The 23,149-nt window shown below is 44.7% G+C and overlaps 2 protein-coding genes across 2 annotated transcripts in view; one reads left to right on the top strand and one right to left on the bottom strand.

Moving 5' to 3' along the window:
- cenpp (centromere protein P) overlaps positions 1-23,149 on the top strand; it is a 128,731-nt gene that overhangs the window by 44,902 nt on the left and 60,680 nt on the right. The gene's annotated exons all lie outside the window — the stretch shown is intronic.
- aspn (asporin (LRR class 1)) lies at positions 11,001-19,168 on the bottom strand (the record flags this gene model as incomplete). Its single annotated transcript, XM_079556027.1, has 7 exons — positions 11,001-11,198; positions 11,269-11,407; positions 12,553-12,646; positions 12,715-12,825; positions 15,179-15,392; positions 16,316-16,428; positions 18,904-19,168. The coding sequence occupies 7 exons, from the start codon at positions 19,166-19,168 to the stop codon at positions 11,001-11,003; spliced, it is 1,134 nt and encodes a 377-aa protein (XP_079412153.1).

Here is a 23,149-nt window from a genome sequence, read left to right as displayed (position 1 = left end):
TTCACGAGGCATTAGGGAGAACCCGTGTGAACTAGTGAGAAAAGTGTATAAAGTGTGTGGTGAGGGGTTTTATACTGTAAAAAATAAAGCTGACAACTTCGCGGGTTTCATTTATTGCTGGTTATTTTTAGAACGTAACCCCCGCAATAAACGAGGGAACACTGGATAAAAAAGTTAATGATATATATTGTATATATAAGACTGATTTGAAGTAATGCTGTTTTGTCTCAAACATGGTACGAGCCAGGGCTCAGACTAAAAGAGAATAGTGATGTGAATTAGTCTGCAGTAGTAGTACATCTTCTATGTTTGTGCATCACATAACAACTGCGCTGCCGTTATGTTGCAGTGCATACGTGGACCTAATCTTACTTGCTGTTATCCCTGATTTACGGAGACAATTACTGGCCACTGCTTGAACGAAGCAGTGATTCTGTCTAAGTGATTAGGCCTGATAGTTTCCCAGAAGTTTGGACTCCTTTTCTATGTGTAACACAGAGTCTGGGTGTGAGCCTCAGATGCTCATGTGTGAGCGCCAGCTGTCACAGCTCGACCCCTGCCCCAAACCTGTTTCACCACTGCCCAAAACCTGTTTATACCACCACAGCCGCCGTGGGTCCTTCCACTCAGCCCCTCGAACACCTCGGTTTGAAGGCTCTTCTTATTTTCCTCTTTTCTTGCCTGTTACATAAGAGCGTCGCAGGAGCGTTCCTCCGTCTCAGTGATGACTTTTACAGAGGTTTTCCATCTGACTCTGCTCGTGTCGTTAAAACACCCGGACTCTGAAAACTCAGGGGGTCGACCGGGACTAAAGGACTCTCTCATTTATGCCTCTCACATGACATTTATCCTGCCTGTGATTTGTTGCTTCTTTTGGACTTGTTGTTGGTCAATAGCTTTTTCCCCTTGCAGTATCTGGAATTTTAGGCTTTGAGTATGCGGGACGTGAAAGAGAGACATTCAGCAAACTGTCTCATTGTTCTGCAGCTCTACCATTCGGCTAAGCAGCAGTCGTCTCTACAATAGTGTTTGTAAGAGGGACTTACAAACACTAATGTAGTATACACACTTTTGTATTGGACAAGTTGTGTGAACCATAGGGCTGGGTACCATTTCATTTTTTGCTATACCAGTACTTTAACGATAATTAGTTTTCATACATTGTTGTATGAACGAGAGTGTGACTGGGTGACTGGTTCCTTGCTGCAAAGCGCTTTGGGCATTTACCATTTCGACACCGATACCTGAACGATATTTGTTGTCCAGAACCGGAAAACAGAACAATAATGTTTGGAAGATCTGCACGTGGCACAGAGGTTAATGGTGGCGCAGAGGTTAACGGTGGCACAGAGGTTAACGGTGGCACAGAGGTTAACGGTGGCACAGAGGTTAACGGTGGCGCAGAGGTTAACGGTGGCGCAGAGGTTAACGGTGGCACAGAGGTTAATGGTGGCACAGAGGTTAACGGTGGCACAGAGGTTAATGGTGGCACAGAGGTTAACGGTGGCACAGAGGTTAACGGTGGCACAGAGGTTAACGGTGGCACAGAGGTTAATGGTGGCGCAGAGGTTAACGGTGGCACAGCAGTTAACGGTGGCACAGAGGTTAACGGTGGCACAGAGGTTAACGGTGGCACAGAGGTTAATGGTGGCGCAGAGGTTAATGGTGGCACAGAGGTTAACGGTGGCTCAGAGGTTAACGGTGGCACAGAGGTTAACGGTGGCTCAGAGGTTAACGGTGGCTCAGAGGTTAACGGTGGCACAGAGGTTAACGGTGGCTCAGAGGTTAACGGTGGCACAGAGGTTAACGGTGGCACAGAGGTTAACGGTGGCACAGAGGTTAACGGTGGCACAGAGGTTAACGGTGGCTCAGAGGTTAACGGTGGCACAGAGGTTAACGGTGGCTCAGAGGTTAACGGTGGCACAGAGGTTAACGGTGGCACAGAGGTTAACGGTGGCACAGAGGTTAACGGTGGCACAGAGGTTAATGGTGGCACAGAGGTTAACGGTGGCACAGAGGTTAACGGTGGCACAGCGGTTAATGGTGGCACAGAGGTTAACGGTGGCACAGAGGTTAACGGTGGCACAGAGGTTAACGGTGGCACAAAGGTTAACGGTGGCACAAAGGTTAGCGCTTGTGTTTCACAGATAGAAAGTCCCGGGTTCTTTCACATAAGAAGAGACAAGGTCAAACTTTCCCAGAATAAATGCGAATAACATTTGTGAACTTCCATCAGCGAGCTCTTGCGACCTCTTTGAGCGGTGGCACCATTGCAGTATTTCCCCAGCAGAGGGCGCACTCTGCGTGTCATTTACCTCAAGGTCCCGTTCTTGCTCGTTTTTGGCTTCAATCATTTATCTTGTCAGAATAACTTTGCAGTTTTTGTTCATTAATCTGCACTGTCCCATTCAAATAAATAGATAAATAAAAATTAAATGAAACTCTTGAGTCTCACGCTGGACAAACAAAAGGGAGTTTTCTAATGAAGATCAGGAGCATCTGCGTCTCTGGGAGAGTTTTTAGTCGCCAACTCGGTTTATGGTGCAGCAATGTTTGGGCTCCTGCACATCTGGGAAAATATTTTAGAACAAAACAACCTGCGACTGATGGATTACTTTATTCTTCACTTCAGTCCGCTGCAGTAGCTAAAAGTCACGTGTTCAACTTCTTTTTGTCCACTACCTCAAACCTTTCGTGATAAATCTGCTTACATTTCCAAAATGTGCATTAACGCTTATTTGCAAAGATCAAAAACCACCTCAAGCGATTGGAAGCTGGTGTTTGCTTATGTGAAGAGGAAGAGCTTTATTTGTGAAGCTTCAAAATGTGCATGAAATCAAGTGATGGGAAACTCAGCTCATGAAAGAGGCAGCAAATGTAAAATTGCTTTTTCATGCTCAAGATGCACCGATCCAGCTTTTTGGCTTCCGATACCGATCCTGGGGGTTTGAGTATCTGCTGATTTCCGATATTAACTTTGTTAAAAGTGGCTGCTGTGAGTGAAAAAGTGAATGTTCCTTTTCTCAAGAGTAAGATCAATAAAGTCTTATCTTTTATTGCAAACAACATGTTACAGATTACTGGACTTTTCTACACTAAATGTCCTGGGTATAAGACAGGCTTAGGTTACATTAATATAAACAACTCACATAAAGTCATCTGATCATTACAACTTGTACATTACAAATAGCCTATGTAGGATCAGTTATTCTTAAACAGCCTTTCAGAAACTAAAATACTAACACTTGGCCTCTCCAGCAGTGGCTACTTTATTTTATTTGGTGATCCAATCAGAGTTTCTGTCCCAGCTAGGATTAGTTGACATTAGCATTAGCATGCTGTTGCCACATTTGCAGAGGTTTAAACAAACTCAGTGACTGAATTGTCATGGTCTGAGCTTCAGAATGAGGTACAGCCCATATTCACTGAGGTTTAGTCGGTGAAAGTTGTGATTTTAAAGCAGTGAGAGCCAATGTTCAGTATCGGATATTTGTAGCCGATACCCGATATTGTATTTTTTCCAGTATCGGCTCCGATGTCTGATACCAGAATCGGATCGATGCATCCCTAGGTCATACAAGGGCTGGGTGATATTGACAAAAATTAATATCTCAATGTTTTTGGGGGCTTTCTGGATAACAATGATGAATGTTGAAAAACATCAGAAATATGTAAAAATATGGTGCAAACATATTGATTTACATCGCTTTGTCGCTCAAAAAGATAATTGTCCTGGACAGACCACAAAAGGGCAGAAAAAACACTCACATTTCTTACCTATTTTATTTATTTATTTATTTTCTACCTTTCCCCCCCATTTTATCCATGTTTGGAGATAAACTCGATATAAATTTGCAGATCTTTCAAACAGCAATTTTGCTATTATCTTGCGACATATTTCCCACGTCTAGTTCAAACTCATACCTGATTTTCCTCACACTTTTCTAACATCCGAGTTCTTCACAGGGCTGAGTTTTTAAGTTCATTACTCGATCACGTGTGGATTAAAACCTCTGAGCAAACAGTGAATAGAGACTTGTCGTCATGTGGTGAAACACTTATTAAGGCTCTTAGACTGCCAGAAAAAAACTACCATTCGCAAACATTATTCAAGCTTTATATCTCGACCCGTGCGACCCAATACTAAAGTTTTACTGTGCAGTTTCCCTCCTCATAATCTGAAGAATCCTTTCAGACAAACGGGGAATAAATGGAACTGAAATTCAACAGTGAAACGTGGCACAGTCTGAGGCCAAACTCTCCGATCTGTTCCATATGTTTCCTTCATGATCACACACAAAACAGAGACGAGAGGAGACTGCAGACGAGAGGGGGAGAGGGGGAGAGGGCCGGGGGAGACGAGGGAAAGAGCGGCAGACACATGAGAGGATAAAGAAAATAAACGAGTGAAAGCCACAGCTGTGAAGCCAAACCATTGATAGTTGGACACTAATCAGTACAAACATTTACTGTGTGCAACAAAAGCTAATGAGTTTGTCCCTCATTGTCCACTGGAAACGAAAGAAGAGAGGTCCAGACATTTATGAAGTGACAAGAGCTGGCAGGTGTTATTAATGAAACAGCCTGGCCAGACTACTCTCCACTTTTTATTCTAAATGGGTCAGCAGTCTGGACCCGAACCCAAAGAGAAGCAGCTTCATGCGGAGGCGGGGTCAGAAAGTGTGACGGTGGCAGTGCGACAGAATCAAAGATGGCGGCGCACTAATGAGAGAAGGACGTGCAGCTATTTTCTCACCAGTGTGTTCTTTTATCTTGTCGAAAGATGGGAAAAAAAAGTCCAATTATAAAAATCCGTGGCGCAGAGGTTAGCACGAGGTCCCAGGTTCCATCGGATGGATGTGGAGTTTGCATGTTCCCCCCCGTGTCTGCGTAGGTTTCCTCTACCACTAAAAACATGTACATTAGGGCGAGTGGGTGAGTGGTTGATGGCACAGATTTCCTTTCCTTAATCGTTTGTCAGGACTTCAGAACGATTACACTTTTTGAGAATGCTTGAACTGATTTAGAACATTTTTGCAGAATGTGAAAATGTCGTCCATTTTTCTGTATCAGGTCAGGTTTTTGTGCTAATCTCTGTATTCCACGAGGCTCATGATTTTGACTTTCTGTCGTTCTGTCAAAACTAAGGATTTTACCCCAGCCAAGGGCCTGCTTTCAACAACATTTTTATGTAATTTCTGAGTGAGCACAGCTACTCGTTGTACCAAAATATCCGCACTTGAATGCAAATGATGTTAAACTGTGGACTGACATTATGGAGACAATACTCTTTGGCAACATTTGGCTGAGAAGGTAAAAAATGGACCTGGTCGAGCAAACGTGCCCTAAATCAGCTACAAAACGGAGTCAAAATGAGTTGTAAAGCTGTGTAATCATAAACTAGCTCTGTTTCTCTTGTTTTCAGTTTTCTGCAGCCTGCCGCTCTGTCCCTGTCGATGTCAGGCAAAGGCAGAACGTCTTCTGAGTCGTCAGTTGGTGAAGTTTACATGTAATTGTTCACGTCACAGAAGCACAACACGCCGCAGTTAAGCAAACCCCATTGTAGCTGCTCCAATTGGCTTAGCAGTCACACGTTTTAGTAAAGATCCAGTTCACAGTGTGGCCTACCATATACATCAATGGTTCTCAAACTGCAGTGTGTGTGTGTCACTGGTGGAACAGGAGCTTTAATACCCCATTCAGACAAAATATAGGTCCTTTTCAGAGCCTTGTTAGTTAAGTCCTGATTCAATCTTGATATCGGCCCCAGTGGCATCGAAGGATGAGTCAAATGCAGATGACAAATTCCTTAAAGAGGGGGTGTTCTGCTTTTTTCAATCACACAGCACCAGTCTATATCACACTACAATGATGACGAAACCTTCTGTTGCTCTGTAAATGCAGTAAATTAGAATAACTGCCTTGTATAAAATTGCTCACTCAAAATGGCTGTAGTGAATGTCTTGAAATAGGCCTCTGTCTCTTTAAGAACCTCTGACCCTTTCAGACACGCCCCCTCCACACGCTGTCTGTGGCATCAGTGGGGAGGGGGTTCTGCTGAGGGGCAGTGGTTGGTTACTCGGCTGGTGACGAAAGCTCGGAGGCGTCTCCAGGAGGTGGGGGCGTTCCTAGGAGGACTCAGGCAAACCTATCCCTAAAATGGCCGCCATCAGAATTTGTACAGCTTACTCAAAAATACGTGAATGTGCCAAGGCAACACTTCAGGCATGTTTATAATGAGGGAGTGACATAATAACATGATGTAAAGCTTGAAAAAGTCGATTTTGCATAATACCCCCCCTTTAAGTCGGGACATCGCGGCCCCTAAAAACGGTTTTAAAGTAAGCAATTTTAGCAAATAAATGTATTATTCCTTTTCTCATCCATTTTTTCCAGTGTACATGTTTTGTAGACAAGTTTCTGAGGGAACCACTTTCCTACGGCAACAATGAAGTATACCTTACCTTGCCTTGTGGTATTTGTAAGATCATTTTGAGGCTGTACTTGGTGTGATTGATTGACTCAGATTGATTAGTGTTTTGCCGTGTGTTAGGTTCAAAATAAGGCTAAAACACTCTTAAATGCAAACCTTTTTCTTTTAAAATCCTATTAAAATGCAATTCAGTTTCATCTACTTTTTGATCTGGAATAATTCCAAAGAACCCCAGCCATACGGTCGTGTACCCCCTAGGGTCCTTGCACCTCTGGTTGGGAAACACTGCTTTAGATGACCTAAATAGCTACACACTAAAGCCTATTAAAAATGCTCAAGACTTTTCATGTTTTGGAGTATTGCGCTGTTGTTGTTAAATGTTGAAATAGAGCTTTAGTATTTGGACATCACAGAGAGCGAGTGAGAGAGCGGAGAACAGAGAGAAGTCTTCATGAACGATGGAATAAACAGCCGGGCGTGAGGAGAGGGTTTGGGGGTGAGCAGGAGACAGAGCCGAGTGGGATTTAAAAGCCGTGGAAAATAAACTGCGAAGAGGCTCGTCTTTGTTTTAAAATGTGTGACTTAAATCGAGCGTACGTCCTCCAGATTTGACCCTGAACCGGCCCTGAAGCCACACGGGACACATTCCCAAAGACTGAAGTCGCTGTTTGTCAGTTTCATCGTAAAACGTCATGGTCCCGCAGTAAATCCACAAACAAAACCTCTTACTTTGGTGTAAACAGAGCTAAACCCCGACTCTAAATGATCTAAAATGGCAGTGCCAGGATGTGGTTATGGCCCCCTCTGGTGGTCAGTATGATACTTACAACCCAGACACGTCAGTTCGAATCAATTCAGTTTTATTCAAATACAATAAATACAAGGCACATTAGGAGCTGATCTGTGCTTTACATTACAAAAAGGCTTTACATTTTAAATAAGCTGAAGCAGAGTACCATAAACATGCTCTGTCTAAAAGTAACTGGTCATTATTAGTAAAACAAGAAACAAAATACACAAAAACACAAAGAATTTGCACTTATTGCACTAAACAATGGCAGTTTAAAGCTTCAAATAGGTTTATGTTAAAGAGATATGGATTGTTTTAGTGGTTCAAAAGCAGTTCCAGTCATAGATATGATCATTTTTGTGTAAAGGAATTGGATACAAAATGAAAGATGAATTTCTTAACTCCCACCGAAACCGAGCACATTTTCTCCATTGCCCAAATCGAACAGCTTTTTGAAAAAACACTTCAGCAATAACACAATATAAAGCGGGGAGAGAAAAATAAAATGTGGCAAAAAAAAAAACATGACCAAAAAGCAATGTAAAAAGTACAAAAACGCAACAAAATCACTTTAAAAATGTGATGAAAAGGTGACACAAGATCCTTTTTTGTAGGTCTTAGCTTTCAAATGAGGCGTTACACTGGCCTATAGGCTTTAAACTCTAGTCGAGAAGCTTTTAGATGTGGGTAAAGCCAAATTGGAGAAAATGCACTTGGTTAAGGTTTTTTAAAAATTTGGGAAGCAGAGTTGAATAAAAATGAGCAACTTTTGAAAAGGCTTTCCAGTACAAAGGAGTTTTGTTTCCAGAGTGTCCACTAGAGGGAGCTGTGCGTCTGAAGGACTACTAGAGTGCAGGAGCTGACAAAGTTACAAGCACACATTACAGTCTTGTTTAAAATGGCCTGAAGGGACAGGTGTTATTTTAGAAAACTGTAGCTTTAGATTGCACTTTTTCCTAAAGACTTGGATACGAGGCAACAGGAAGGAAGGAGAAAAGCACGGTTCAAGCTGGATCTGTAGGGCTCGGCGCCATTACATTCTTTTCCACACCAGTACTTTAACGACATTTGTTTTTCGATACTGATACCTGAACGATACCTTTGTTAAAATATGTGTCGTCTAGGACCAGAAAAAGAACAGTAATGTGTGGAAGATCTGCAAATTTACAATATCGAGTTCATCTCCAATGTCAAGAAATGTATGAGAAATGTGGAATAATTTGGGGAAAAATTGGGAGAAATTGTGGCAAAAAAAGAGAAATATGCCTCAAAATAGCCTTAATGCTGGTCTGGTTTAGTCCTGGTCTAGTCCTTGGCTTCAAGCTGGGGACACACTAGAAGAGTTTTTGATTTAGAGTCACTTTGACTTTCCCAGCAGATGGAGTTAATATATTGCAATTTTGCAATTATTCACTATAATCAAAATTAAGAAAATACCTAGAATTTCTCAAAGCCTTTAGAGTTGTATTTATTCAAGGGTTGTTTCAATTGAAAACCTTTGTCTTCATGCTTTTGCCCTTATTAGATAAGAAATATAATGACATTATATTAAGTAGACAACAGAATATTACTATCATTAGCCCCATCTAAAAAGCAAGCTGGTGTGATTGTTTTCAAAAGATCTTCTATAATAAGATCTTCCTCTGATCTGTCTCATGAATAGACTGTATTTACAAAAGAGTTCCTAAACAATTGCTGATTTCCATTCATCGCACAATTTCACTTCTGTTTTTAATGTGGCAAATCAGGATTCTTTTGGGACTCTTCCTTTGAGTAAGAATAGCTCTGCACATTATTAAACCTGCCACTGATTTCATTTATTTGGATGGATTGAACACTGGGCTGTCATTGTTAAAGTGGTAATTGTGTTACTCTTTGTCGGGTCTCAGCCTCCGAAACGTCACTATTACAAACCTGTTTGATATTTAAAGTGGACATATCCTGCAATATCAACTTTCGTTAAAGTTTAAATCTTGTTTTGACGTTGTTCCTCATCAAAGACAGACCTGGAGCAGTATTCCACTACATTCACGCAATTTTTAGTTCATCCTCGGACAAAGCTGTTCAATTTAGCTGTTTCTTCTTCTACAGCATCAGCGCCTCGTTCTGTACTTCCTGATTACACACATTCCAACATTATCATTATCGTAAGCTTAGGCTCCAAAATAAGTTTTTATGATTATTTTTAGGCTGCATGACATGTCCACATCAGTGTTGTCGCTGCGATTTGAGTAATGCTATTGTGTTAACCACCACCGCTCTACTCACATGTTTTTTTGGGTCCTCGGGTTCAATCATGTGACTCTTCCGACAGAAGTGTTTGACTTTCATGTCTCACACTTGCATGAAACCACGGACTAAACCATTATTCACTGTACAAAAATGTCAGGTCTGTGAACTTTGTATCGCATTTCAAAATCACAAACAATTTTAGAACCCTCCAGTGTGTCCCAGGCTGTGTTTTTCTTCTGCATGGGCTTTGGGACTGGACCTGGTTTAGTCCTTCTTTAGTTCTTCTTCTTGAGTTCTTCTTCTTGAGTTCTTCTTCTTTAGTCCTCATTTATCTCCTGTAGTGGATAGATGGATGGCCTCGTTGCTGGTTTATCTCCTGTAGTGCTGCATGTGGATGGCCTTGTGGCTGGTTTGTCTCCTGTAGTGCTGCATGTGGATGGCCTTGTGGCTGGTTTATCTCCTGTAGTGCTGCATGTGGATGGCCTCGTTGCTGGTTTATCTCCTGTAGTGCTGCATGTGGATGGCCTTGTGGCTGGTTTATCTCCTGTAGTGCTGCATGTGGATGGCCTCGTTGCTGGTTTATCTCCTGTAGTGCTGCATGTGGATGGCCTCGTTGCTGGTTTATCTCCTGTAGTGCTGCATGTGGATGGCCTTGTGGCTGGTTTATCTCCTGTAGTGCTGCATGTGGATGGCCTCGTTGCTGGTTTATCTCCTGTAGTGCTGCATGTGGATGGCCTTGTGGCTGGTTTATCTCCTGTAGTGCTGCATGTGGATGGCCTCGTTGCTGGTTTATCTCCTGTAGTGCTGCATGTGGATGGCCTTGTGGCTGGTTTATCTCCTGTAGTGCTGCATGTGGATGGCCTCGTTGCTGGTTTATCTCCTGTAGTGCTGCATGTGGATGGCCTCGTGGCTGGTTTATCTCCTGTAGTGCTGCATGTGGATGGCCTTGTGGCTGGTTTATCTCCTGTAGTGCTGCATGTGGATGGCCTTGTGGCTGGTTTATCTCCTGTAGTGCTGCATGTGGATGGCCTTGTGGCTGGTTTATCTCCTGTAGTGCTGCATGTGGATGGCCTTGTGGCTGGTTTATCTCCTGTAGTGCTGCATGTGGATGGCCTCGTTGCTGGTTTATCTCCTGTAGTGCTGCATGTGGATGGCCTTGTGGCTGGTTTGTCTCCTGTAGTGCTGCATGTGGATGGCCTTGTGGCTGGTTTATCTCCTGTAGTGCTGCATGTGGATGGCCTTGTGGCTGGTTTGTCTCCTGTAGTGCTGCATGTGGATGGCCTCGTTGCTGGTTTATCTCCTGTAGTGCTGCATGTGGATGGCCTTGTGGCTGGTTTATCTCCTGTAGTGCTGCATGTGGATGGCCTTGTGGCTGGTTTATCTCCTGTAGTGCTGCATGTGGATGGCCTTGTGGCTGGTTTATCTCCTGTAGTGCTGCATGTGGATGGCCTTGTGGCTGGTTTATCTCCTGTAGTGCTGCATGTGGATGGCCTTGTGGCTGGTTTATCTCCTGTAGTGCTGCATGTGGATGGCCTTGTGGCTGGTTTATCTCCTGTAGTGCTGCATGTGGATGGCCTTGTGGCTGGCTGCACAGCGGAAGGTCCCAGGCCGGATTTCCCAGTATTTGACGGGGTTGGAGAACAGGCTGATGGTGGTGTAGAGTCTGTGATGGTCCTGATCCCTCACTGGACAGAAGTCGTTCATGCCGACACTCCGGATCTTGTTGCCGTGCAGAAATACCACCTGTAGCCGAGCGCAGGAGGAGAGCAGTGTTAGAGAGGTGTTTTTAGAAGGTAAAGGTCTTATGTTTTACCTGGAGATGCTGCAGAGCGCCGAGCCCCGGTGGGATCTTCTTCAGACGGTTATGGTCCATGTGGATCACTCTGAGGTCAGGAACGGTGTTCAGGCTACCATTTTCTACCGTCTTTATCTGGTTAAAGCCAAGCCCCAACCTGACGAGAGCAAGAGACATTGTTAAAGAGTTAAACAAGTTTTCTTAGCGGAGGGCCGATTTTTTTAATTGTAAATAGACCGAGGGCCGAAGGCGCTGATTATTACGATTATTAGCCCAAAGTGAAGCACAACATCTGACCATATTAAATTAGATAAATGACTTAAAATGGCTTGAATTCATCAAATTCTATGTTGAATTTGAGTCGGAACAAAACAAATAATTGTTTTTCACTTGAAATGGGGGCAGCAGTCTCAGCAGAGATGCCCAAACTTCCCGGTCCATACACACCTCCTCCAGCTGTTCTGGGGGACCCCGAGGCGACACCAGGCCAGCTCGGAGACATAGTCCCACCAGAGTGTCCTGGGTCTTCCACGAGGCCTTGTCCCACAAGGACATGCCTGGAACACCTCCCGCGGGAGGCGACCAGGAGGCATACGGAACAGATGCCCGAGCCACCTCAGCTGGCTCCTTTCGACGTGAAGGAGCAGCGACTCTACTCCGAGCTCCTCCCGGGTAACTGAGCTCCTCACCCGATCTCGAAGGGTGCGCCCAGCCACCCTGCGAAGGAAACTCATTTCGGCCGCTTGTATTCGTGATCTTGTCCTTTCGGTCATTAACCAAATCTCATGACCATAGGTGAGGGCGGGAACGTAGATCGATCGGTAAATCGAGAGCTTTGCCCCCCGACTCAGGTCATATCATAATATATGACCTAATTGGATGTATTGACAGTATTTCTACCTTTCCCTCCCATTTAACTCTAATAATGTTAAAAGTACTCTCTGATTTGTGTAATAATGTTTCTCAAAATCATCTTGAGGGCCAGAGGTTCTGTGCTGAAGGGCCGGATTTGGCCCCCGGGCCTGACGTTGCCTACCCCTGCTTTATCTGATCATAAACTGGGGATTTCTCAGTTACTTATAAACGCCATATCCCATATACTGCCATAACGGGAATACTCGAGCGCATGTAAACACACTCTGTGACAGTCTCTGAAAGTTGTGAAATGTGCATCTAAATTTAACTCTGTGAAGAAATGGGGTGTTAGAAATGTGCTAGGGCCATTTTGTCTATTTGTTTCCCCTCGTCCTTCATGTTTTTTGGGTTAAACCTGTCAGGAAAGGGGAGCAGAATGTCTTGTACCTCTGCAGGTTCTTGTATCTGATGAAATCCTCCACCTCCACCTTGGAGATCTGGTTGTAATCCAGGTTCAGCTCGTTCATAGATGATGGGCAGTCTGTGGACAAACGGATTATTAACTCCTCAGTCAGTCCTGCTGTTGTTCCGCTTCAGTCCAGTTTTTACCTTTGGGGATGGTGCTGAGTTTGGCCTCTGACAGGCCCAGATACAGCGTGGCCATTCCGTTAAACGCTCCCAGCTCCAAGCCGCTGTTGGACAGAGGGTTCGCCCCCAGCTCTGACACAAAAACAGCAACACAAATCATCACAAAGAGAAAAGACCTATCCCAGAAAGCGCTATACAAGACTGTCACAGGTTCAACAACAAACGCTACAGCCCAGGATGATCAGATATGGCTGATCGGGCTTTCTCACCGATCAGCCATATCTGTAATTCACTCGATTTTACAGACTTTTCCTGAAAATGTCGGATAGATGATGACAGGAAGCTTTTATCTTATTCATGTTTTGAGCACTGACTCTAGGTTTTGTTTGCATGAGTTTTGCTTTAGCGACAAAAGTCATTTCTTAACCACATGCTACAACGAACCGCATCTGCATCATGTCTGTGGGATTTAGCTCTTTTCATGAGACAGACGTTGGCTTTCTCTTTTAATCAGTTCGCTCTGATACAGATCGCCGTCTAAACTTTGTAACCAAACGCATCCAAACTTTCCCTCAGAGCTGCCATGTTGGTCTTTTGGGGTCATGCTTCCGGTTCATTGCATAATATTACTATAGCGGACATAAATATACAGTTAAAAAGAGGTTTTGAATTTATTTAGACTTCATTACACTGGTTAAAAACGTTTCCACCTCTGACATGTTGATTAGCACAAGACTAGAAATACCTGACGAGCTTGGAGTTGGAGAGAATTTCCCTGTCACTGACATGGCAGATTCGCACTCCGAGGAACGTCAGTAATTCTTACTTTTTACCTGAGGTCCCTGGGTCAGTCTAATCCCGTGCGAATAACCGCCAGATTCCACATTCTCCGTGTTCGTGTTCTCCCCGTTCCACTCCTCACCGACCTCCGCAGCAAATACCTTGCTATTTTAATTGTTAAGAACATTCCCGACATGATTCATAATTTTGAATCAAGCTCCACATCAGATCGCACCATACATGAAAGACAATGGCAACTACATCCAGGTTTTCAAAGTAAATGTCACAATTTTACACAATATGACCTGGACCAGGAGTTTGTCATCACATAATCAATCACATGACCCGATTAAGCTTCTATTTCTCTCATTCACCTAACTTTTTTTCTGCTTCTCTCCCTTGAGCAGGAGGGAAATAAACAACTTGTGATAGTGAAAGAGAAGTGGTCTAGCTTCAGCATGAACGGAGCTCACAGCTCGCCTGCCCCAAAATAGTTGTTTATTATTTTATTGCTTTTATTTCACACACTCATTGCTTTGCACGGCTCACAAGAGGTAGAGGGTCGTGGGTGTTGATGTCGCTGCCGTTCAGAGGAGGCCAAGAGCGGAGTGGAGGAACATGTGGAATCTGGACATACGTTGTTTTTTTTAAATATTCAGGTTTATGTCCCAAAGTGACAGTTTGGTCCAAGAGCAACGCAGACAAACAATGCAATTACTACAGTGGGAATAAGTTGTTGTTTTGTATAAGATACAAAGTTGTTAAAGGAATAGGCCACCGTTTTTACATACTGTGATATGTTCTTACCTCACTTTAGACGTGTTAATATATCCCCGTCTGGTCTTTGTCCGTGCGCTCTGCCTGGCAAACGGAGCACATACGCAGCCTCTCCCACATGTCACATAGCTCCAAAAAAGCTCACGATAGAAGCTACCAAGCTCTTCCACGTGTTCCCTATTTAAATAAAGTTACGTGAAGTGTTTTCATGCGAAGTATATTTACACAGAAATGTAACGTGTCGATTTTATAAGCAAATAAAAAGGGGGACTATATTGTGAGGCGTAATGATACGAGGAGTAAAACGTCCGCGCAGTAACTCCTAAAGGTTATTGACGGAAGTGAGCGGGGGAAGTCTTTAGGAGTTACTGCGCGGACGTTTTGCTCCTCGTATCATTACGCCTCACAATATAGTCCCCCTTTTTATTTGCTTATAAAATCGACATGCTACATTTCTGTGTAAATATACTTCGCATGAAAACACTTCACGTAACTTTATTTAAATAGGGAACACGTGGAAGAGCTTGGTAGCTTCTATCGTGAGCTTTTTCGGAGCTATGTGACATGTGGGAGAGGCTGCGTATGTGCTCCGTTTGCCTGGCAGAGCGCACGGACAAAGACCAGACGGGGATATATTAACACGTCTAAAGTGAGGTAAGAGCATATCACAGTATATAAAAACGGTGGCCTATTCCTTTAAGCCCAGGTACGAGCTGCAGTCGCTGGTGAAAGTTTCTGCTGTCGTATTAGTCTCTACAGTTCGCACATGCTCAATACGTCAACAGCGTCAGAAGCCAAAATCCAGGATACTTAAAATTCCATTGACATGGAGTGAATGTAAACGCACTCATCCAGCGGGGAGACATTCAGCCGATTGACTTTACTGTGGAAAAACACACAAACATAAAGACTTGCGTGTGCGTCTCACCCAGGACGTTGAGTTTCCGCAGCCCCTTGAAGGCGTCCCTCCTCACGCGGTTGATCTTGTTCTCATGGAAGCGCAGCTCGGACAGATTGGGGGGCAGGCTGGAGGGCACTTCTGTCAGGTGGTTGTAGGACAGGTACAGCAGCTTCAGTCTGTGCAGGTCCCTGAAGGCGCGAGGGTGGATCTTTGTCAGCTCGTTGTTGTTCAGGAACAGCCCCTGGGTCAACGACATCATTATCAAATGTGCACAGTGCAATTCCTAGATGTTGGGTAACTTTCGTCTGTCTGTTTGGTACGACGGCATCTTTACATTTAGGTTGAGTCCAAACGAATTTAGTTTAAGTCAAGATTTTGTCAATAGTTTCTTTGCCAAAAACACATGTCCATTTGGTCAACAAAATCTAAAATGACCTTTTCATTTCTTGTATATTGAACATATTTAATGATTTTCTGTGTGTCCTGTTTGTTGATATGAGGCTCTTTCAGACAGTGTCACTGAAGTTCACATGTTTTCTTTTACTTTATATTTAGTTTTAATGAGTCCACCACAAATACCTACAGAATTTAGTCATAGTTTTAATGTCATTAACTACTGCCATACTAATTTTAGTCACACAAATAATACTTAGACCAAAATAACACTGCTGCTTGTCTGCAAAATGGAAAACATTGTTCAAAAATCAAAACTCGTCTTATCAAAAATGTTGCCTTTTGCTTTTCACTCAAGTATTCGAAGGGTGGCATTAAAAGCATTAAAAGTCATAAAATGAAATTAAATTAAAAGTCATTAAAAAGCATTAAATTGGATTTAAATGGTCATTAATTCTAAATTTCAAACAAAACATATGTTTTCCTTGAGACAGAACCCACCACAATGACATTGCTCAACTAGTTTTACTGCATACATTTGCCAAAAACATAAAAACTATAATTTGCTGCAGTTTTGACTGAAATTTGACCCAATGTTTTGCTCAAAAGTGTTTGTTGTGTCCAAGTTGGTTTTGAATGGCACAATTTCCCATCATTCCCCTGTTTGCTTGAATGTTGACCATGGCATTAAAAAGCGTAGAAACCCTGTTGAAGTGACTTTTAGCGTTTGCCGTTGAGGTCAGGTTTAGTCGAGTCCCGCTCAGTTCTTACGTAAAGCCCGGTGAGGCCTTTGAGGTCGTCCTCTTTGACCTCGGTGATGTCGTTGTTCTGCAGATCCAGCATCACCGTGTCTGGAGCGATCTTCTCTGGGATGGAGATCAGACCTGTTCACACACAAACCTTTAAACTCTTCCGTCTCCCGAGACACGTCCTCCAGCTGTGACCCACTTATTCAATCCAAACGACTATTTCTACAAACTGCTGCACATACTGGAGTTGATTTGTGATTAAAATGCTAAATACTGCGCTAGACACTTGTATTTATTATTATTTATTATTTATTTTGATCTCCAATAGCTGTATGAAGTACAGTTACTTTGCCTGGAGTCAATAATGGGAGGGGCTGGTGCTGATTGGCAGCCTTGCTTCCGCCAGTCAGCCCCAAGGCAGCTGTGACTAGTTGTTCACTGTTGTTGAGAGAATGAATGACTGTTGTGTAGCACTTTGAGAAAGTTGTCCACACAGCCAAAATATTTACTCATGTACAAGTTAAAAGTAGGGACCGAAAGCAATTCCTGGAGTGAAAATACACAACTGCTCGAGTACTGTGAGCAACCAAGTTATGAAATTGTGTGAAATAAAACATTAAAGGAATAGGCCACCGTTTTTACATACTGAGATATGTTCTTACCTCACTTTAGACGTGTTAATATATCCCCGTCTGGTCTTTGTCCGTGCGCTCTGCCAGGCAAACGGAGCACATACGCAGCCTCTCCCACATGTCCTATAGCTCCAAAAAAGCTCACGTTAGAAGCTACCAAGCTCTTCCACGTGTTCCCTATTTAAATAAAGTTACGTGAAGTGTTTTCATGCGAAGTATATTTACCCAGAAATGTAGCATGTCGATTTTATAAGCAAATAAAAAGGGGGACTATATTGTGAGGCGTAATGATACGAGGAGTAAAACGTCCGCGCAGTAACTCCTAAAGGTTATTGCCGGAAGTGAGCGGGGGGAAGTCTTTAGGAGTTACTACGCGGACGCTGTGCTCCTCGTATCATTACGCCTCACAATATAGTCCCCCTTTTTATTTGCTTATAAAATCGACATGTTACATTTCTGTGTAAATATACTTCGCATGAAAACACTTCACGTAACTTTATTTAAATAGGGAACACGTGGAAGAGCTTGGTAGCTTCTATCGTGAGCTTTTTCGGAGCTATGTGACATGTGGGAGAGGCTGCGTATGTGCTCCGTTTGCGTGACAGAGCGCACGGACAAAGACCAGACGGGGATATATTAACTCGACTAAAGTGAGCTAAGAACATATCTTAATATGTAAAAACGGTGGCCTATTCCTTTAAGTCCAGTGGAAATTGGGATGTTTCCAAGAAACTTCCAAGAAAATGGAAGATAGTACAAAAAAACAAAATAATTCTAAACAAGGAGAACGAGACGAACTACATCTATTCTACTCATCAAAATGAAGCATTTGCCACTTAAATATTTACTCCCAGTGCAAAAAGTAACAATTGCCTTTACTCAAGTAAGAAACCAAGACTTGACTTTAATTTTACTCCAGTAGAAGAAGTATGAGAAAAAAAGTCTAAGAAGTACAATTTCTTCAAAAAGTTACTCAAGGACATGTGCTTGAGTAAATGTAATGCCATTATTGCTGAAAATAGTACACACACAAAAAGGTAGCAAACTTAAAGGAATAGGCCACCGTTTTTACATACTAAGATATGTTCTTACCTCACTTTAGACGTGTTAATATATCCCCGTCTGGTCTTTGTCTGTCACGCAAACGGAGCACATACGCAGCCTCTCCCACATGTCACATAGCTCCGAAAAAGCTCACGATAGAAGCTACCAAGCTCTTCCACGTGTTCCCTATTTAAATAAAGTTACGTGAAGTGTTTTCATGCGAAGTATATTTACACAGAAATGTAGCATGTCGATTTTATAAGCAAATAAAAAGGGGGACAATATTGTGAGGCGTAATGATACGAGGAGCAAAGCGTCCGCGTAGTAACTCCTAAAGACTTCCCCCGCTCACTTCCGTCAATAACCTTTAGGAGTTACTGCGCGGACGTTTTACTCCTCGTATCATTACGCCTCACAATATAGTACCCCTTTTTATTTGCTTATAAAATCGACATGCTACATTTCTGTGTAAATATACTTCGCATGAAAACACTTCACGTAACTTTATTTAAATAGGGAACTCGTGGGAGAGCTTGGTAGCTTCTATCGTGAGCTTTTTCGGAGCTATGTGACATGTGGGAGAGGCTGCGTATGTGCTCCGTTTGCGTGACAGAGCGCACGGACAAAGACCAGACGGGGATATATTAACACGTCTAAAGTGAGGTAAGAGCATATCTCAGTATGTAAAAACGGTGGCCTATTCCTTTAAATATAGTAGCTACACTGAATGTTCTTTCTTCCCACTGACTGACCCATTATTTTATAAAATGAACACTGCAAAGACACTAACTCTTGGACCTGAGCCTTTGGGCCTGTGCAGTCGTCTAGGACTAGAACTTGAGCTAAGATCCAGATCTCGATGCAGATGAGGCCACTGGGAGCGACACTGAGAGCCCTCGTCATGTTTCCCACTCAGCCATGGAGCAAAAGATACCTTTGTCTGAGCACTGCACCACTCCAGGAGCACATCTGCATCCAGCGGGACAGTCCTCATCATCATCATCATCGTCATCATCATCCTCGTCGTCGTCATCATCATCATCGTCCGCCATCATGGGCTGCTCCTCCTCCAACGCAAGCTCCTCCCCCTGGTCCGCCATCATCGTCTCATAGCCTCGGATCAGGTCCAGGACCGAGTGAGGATCATGTGGGTTGGACCGACCCAACGACAGAAGCACCAGGAGAATCAGCACCCTCATCTTCACACACCGAAGCCCCGCTGTGAGGAGAGAGACAAGAACCATTAACCTCATCTTCACACACCGAAGCCCCGCTGTGAGGAGAGACAAGAACCGTTAACCTCATCTTCACACACCGAAGCGCCGCTGTGAGAGAGACAAGAACCGTTAACCTCATCTTCACACACCGAAGCCCCGCTGTGAGGAGAGACAAGAACCGTTAACCTCATCTTCACACACCGAAGCCCCGCTGTGAGAGAGACAAGAACCGTTAACCTCATCTTCACACACCGAAGCCCCGCTGTGAGGAGAGACAAGAACCGTTAACCTCATCTTCACACACCGAAGCGCCGCTGTGAGAGAGACAAGAACCGTTAACCTCATCTTCACACACCGAAGCCCCGCTGGGAGAGAGACAAGAACCGTTAACCTCATCTTCACACACCGAAGCGCCGCTGTGAGAGAGACAAGAACCGTTAACCTCATCTTCACACACCGAAGCCCCGCTGTGAGAGAGACAAGAACCGTTAACCTCATCTTCACACACCGAAGCGCCGCTGTGAGAGAGACAAGAACCGTTAACCTCATCTTCACACACCGAAGCCCCGCTGGGAGAGAGACAAGAACCGTTAACCTCATCTTCACACACCGAAGCGCCGCTGTGAGAGAGACAAGAACCGTTAACCTCATCTTCACACACCGAAGCCCCGCTGTGAGGAAAGAGACAAGAACCGTTAACCTCATCTTCACACACCGAAGCGCCGCTGTGAGAGAGACAAGAACCGTTAACCTCATCTTCTCACACCGAAGCCCCGCTGTGAGGAAAGAGACAAGAACCGTTAACCTCATCTTCACACACCGAAGCGCCGCTGTGAGAGAGACAAGAACCGTTAACCTCATCTTCACACACCGAAGCCCCGCTGTGAGGAGAGAGACAAGAACCGTTAACCTCATCTTCTCACACCGAAGCCCCGCTGTGAGAGAGACAAGAACCGTTAACCTCATCTTCACACACCGAAGCCCCGCTGTGAGGAGAGAGACAAGAACCGTTAACCTCATCTTCACACACCGAAGCCCCGCTGTGAGAGAGACAAGAACTGTTAACCTCATCTTCACACACCGAAGCCCCGCTGTGAGAGAGACAAGAACCGTTAACCTCATCTTCACACACCGAAGCGCCGCTGTGAGGAGAGACAAGAACCGTTAACCTCATCTTCTCACACCGAAGCCCCGCTGTGAGAGAGACAAGAACCGTTAACCTCATCTTCACACACCGAAGCGCCGCTGTGAGGAAAGAGACAAGAACCATTAACCTCATCTTCTCACACCGAAGCGCCGCTGTGAGAGAGACAAGAACCGTTAACCTCATCTTCACACACCGAAGCCCCGCTGTGAGAGAGACAAGAACCGTTAACCTCATCTTCTCACACCGAAGCCCCGCTGTGAGGAGAGACAAGAACCGTTAACCTCATCTTCACACACCGAAGCCCCGCTGTGAGAGAGACAAGAACCGTTAACCTCATCTTCTCACACCGAAGCCCCGCTGTGAGAGAGACAAGAACCGTTAACCTCATCTTCACACACCGAAGCCCCGCTGTGAGAGAGACAAGAACCGTTAACCTCATCTTCACACACCGAAGCCCCGCTGTGAGAGAGACAAGAACCGTTAACCTCATCTTCACACACCGAAGCCCCGCTGTGAGGAGAGACAAGAACCGTTAACCTCATCTTCACACACCGAAGCCCCGCTGTGAGAGAGACAAGAACCGTTAACCTCATCTTCACACACCGAAGCGCCGCTGTGAGAGAGACAAGAACCGTTAACCTCATCTTCACACACCGAAGCCCCGCTGTGAGAGAGACAAGAACCGTTAACCTCATCTTCACACACCGAAGCCCCGCTGTGAGGAGAGACAAGAACCGTTAACCTCATCTTCTCACACCGAAGCCCCGCTGTGAGAGAGACAAGAACCGTTAACCTCATCTTCACACACCGAAGCCCCGCTGTGAGGAGAGACAAGAACCGTTAACCTCATCTTCACACACCGAAGCCCCGCTGTGAGGAGAGAGACAAGAACCGTTAACCTCATCTTCTCACACCGAAGCCCCGCTGTGAGAGAGACAAGAACCGTTAACCTCATCTTCTCACACCGAAGCCCCGCTGTGAGGAGAGACAAGAACCGTTAACCTCATCTTCTCACACCGAAGCCCCGCTGTGAGGAAAGAGACAAGAACCGTTAACCTCATCTTCACACACCGAAGCGCCGCTGTGAGAGAGACAAGAACCGTTAACCTCATCTTCACACACCGAAGCCCCGCTGTGAGAGAGACAAGAACCGTTAACCTCATCTTCACACACCGAAGCCCCGCTGTGAGGAGAGAGACAAGAACCGTTAACCTCATCTTCTCACACCGAAGCCCCGCTGTGAGAGAGACAAGAACCGTTAACCTCATCTTCACACACCGAAGCCCCGCTGTGAGGAGAGAGACAAGAACCGTTAACCTCATCTTCACACACCGAAGCCCCGCTGTGAGAGAGACAAGAACTGTTAACCTCATCTTCACACACCGAAGCCCCGCTGTGAGAGAGACAAGAACCGTTAACCTCATCTTCACACACCGAAGCGCCGCTGTGAGGAGAGACAAGAACCGTTAACCTCATCTTCTCACACCGAAGCCCCGCTGTGAGAGAGACAAGAACCGTTAACCTCATCTTCACACACCGAAGCCCCGCTGTGAGAGAGACAAGAACCGTTAACCTCATCTTCTCACACCGAAGCGCCGCTGTGAGAGAGACAAGAACCGTTAACCTCATCTTCACACACCGAAGCCCCGCTGTGAGAGAGACAAGAACCATTAACCTCATCTTCACACACCGAAGCCCCGCTGTGAGAGAGACAAGAACCGTTAACCTCATCTTCACACACCGAAGCCCCGCTGTGAGAGAGACAAGAACCGTTAACCTCATCTTCACACACCGAAGCCCCGCTGTGAGAGAGACAAGAACCGTTAACCTCATCTTCACACACCGAAGCGCCGCTGTGAGAGAGACAAGAACCGTTAACCTCATCTTCACACACCGAAGCGCCGCTGTGAGAGAGACAAGAACCGTTAACCTCATCTTCTCACACCGAAGCGCCGCTGTGAGGAGAGAGACAAGAACCATTAACCTCATCTTCACACACCGAAGCGCCGCTGTGAGAGAGACAAGAACCGTTAACCTCATCTTCACACACCGAAGCCCCGCTGTGAGAGAGACAAGAACCGTTAACCTCATCTTCACACACCGAAGCGCCGAAAATAGTCAGAAAAATTTCCAGCACATGTTTCCTTCATCGGTTAAATACAAAGTAAGAGATGACATCAACAATTACAAACACACCTGGCACGATGCACTGATGAGAAAAAATCTCCCTATTTTTCACCACCCAATGTTGGCAAGTATGGCTTAAAGCTTTGATTTTTATGTATTTTCCCAGATGGAAATTATTTCACCAAATATATCGTTATCGTGATATTTCTTTTTCATACCGTGATATAAATTTTTGGCCATATCGCCCAGCCCTAATTGTCAGAGCTGAGGCCTGTCTCACATCCTCATGATGACTCTGTCCCAGAGTCCTGACTCTGAGAACCACCAGGAGACCCCTCCCTGTGTTTAATCCTGACTCTTGTAACCACCAGGAGACCCTCCCTGTGTTTAATCCTGACTCTTGTAACCACCAGGAGACCCTCCCTGAAGTTCTCAGGGCCCAAGATGGTTCATATGGCTCTAACATGTCAGACATTGTCTTTGGGACAGAGCAGTTTTAAATTCTATTCTCTAAACGACTAAAGCGAGAGCAGAGACCGGAGCGCTGGACTAATATGGTTGTATTTCCTGGTTCTGGATGTTCTGCATCTGTCTAACAGTGAGCAGTCATTACAGTCTTCTAACCTGCTGGAGACAGACACATGGATAAGTGTCTCTAAGTTTCCATAGTAACCCTGGTTTATACAACC

This window comes from Gobius niger, assembly GCF_951799975.1.
Source record: "Gobius niger genome assembly, chromosome: 5".
In the NCBI taxonomy this organism is placed as follows: Eukaryota; Metazoa; Chordata; class Actinopteri; order Gobiiformes; family Gobiidae; genus Gobius; species Gobius niger.
Note: the sequence above shows the minus strand (reverse complement) of the source record. Positions and strands in the feature narration are given on the sequence as shown.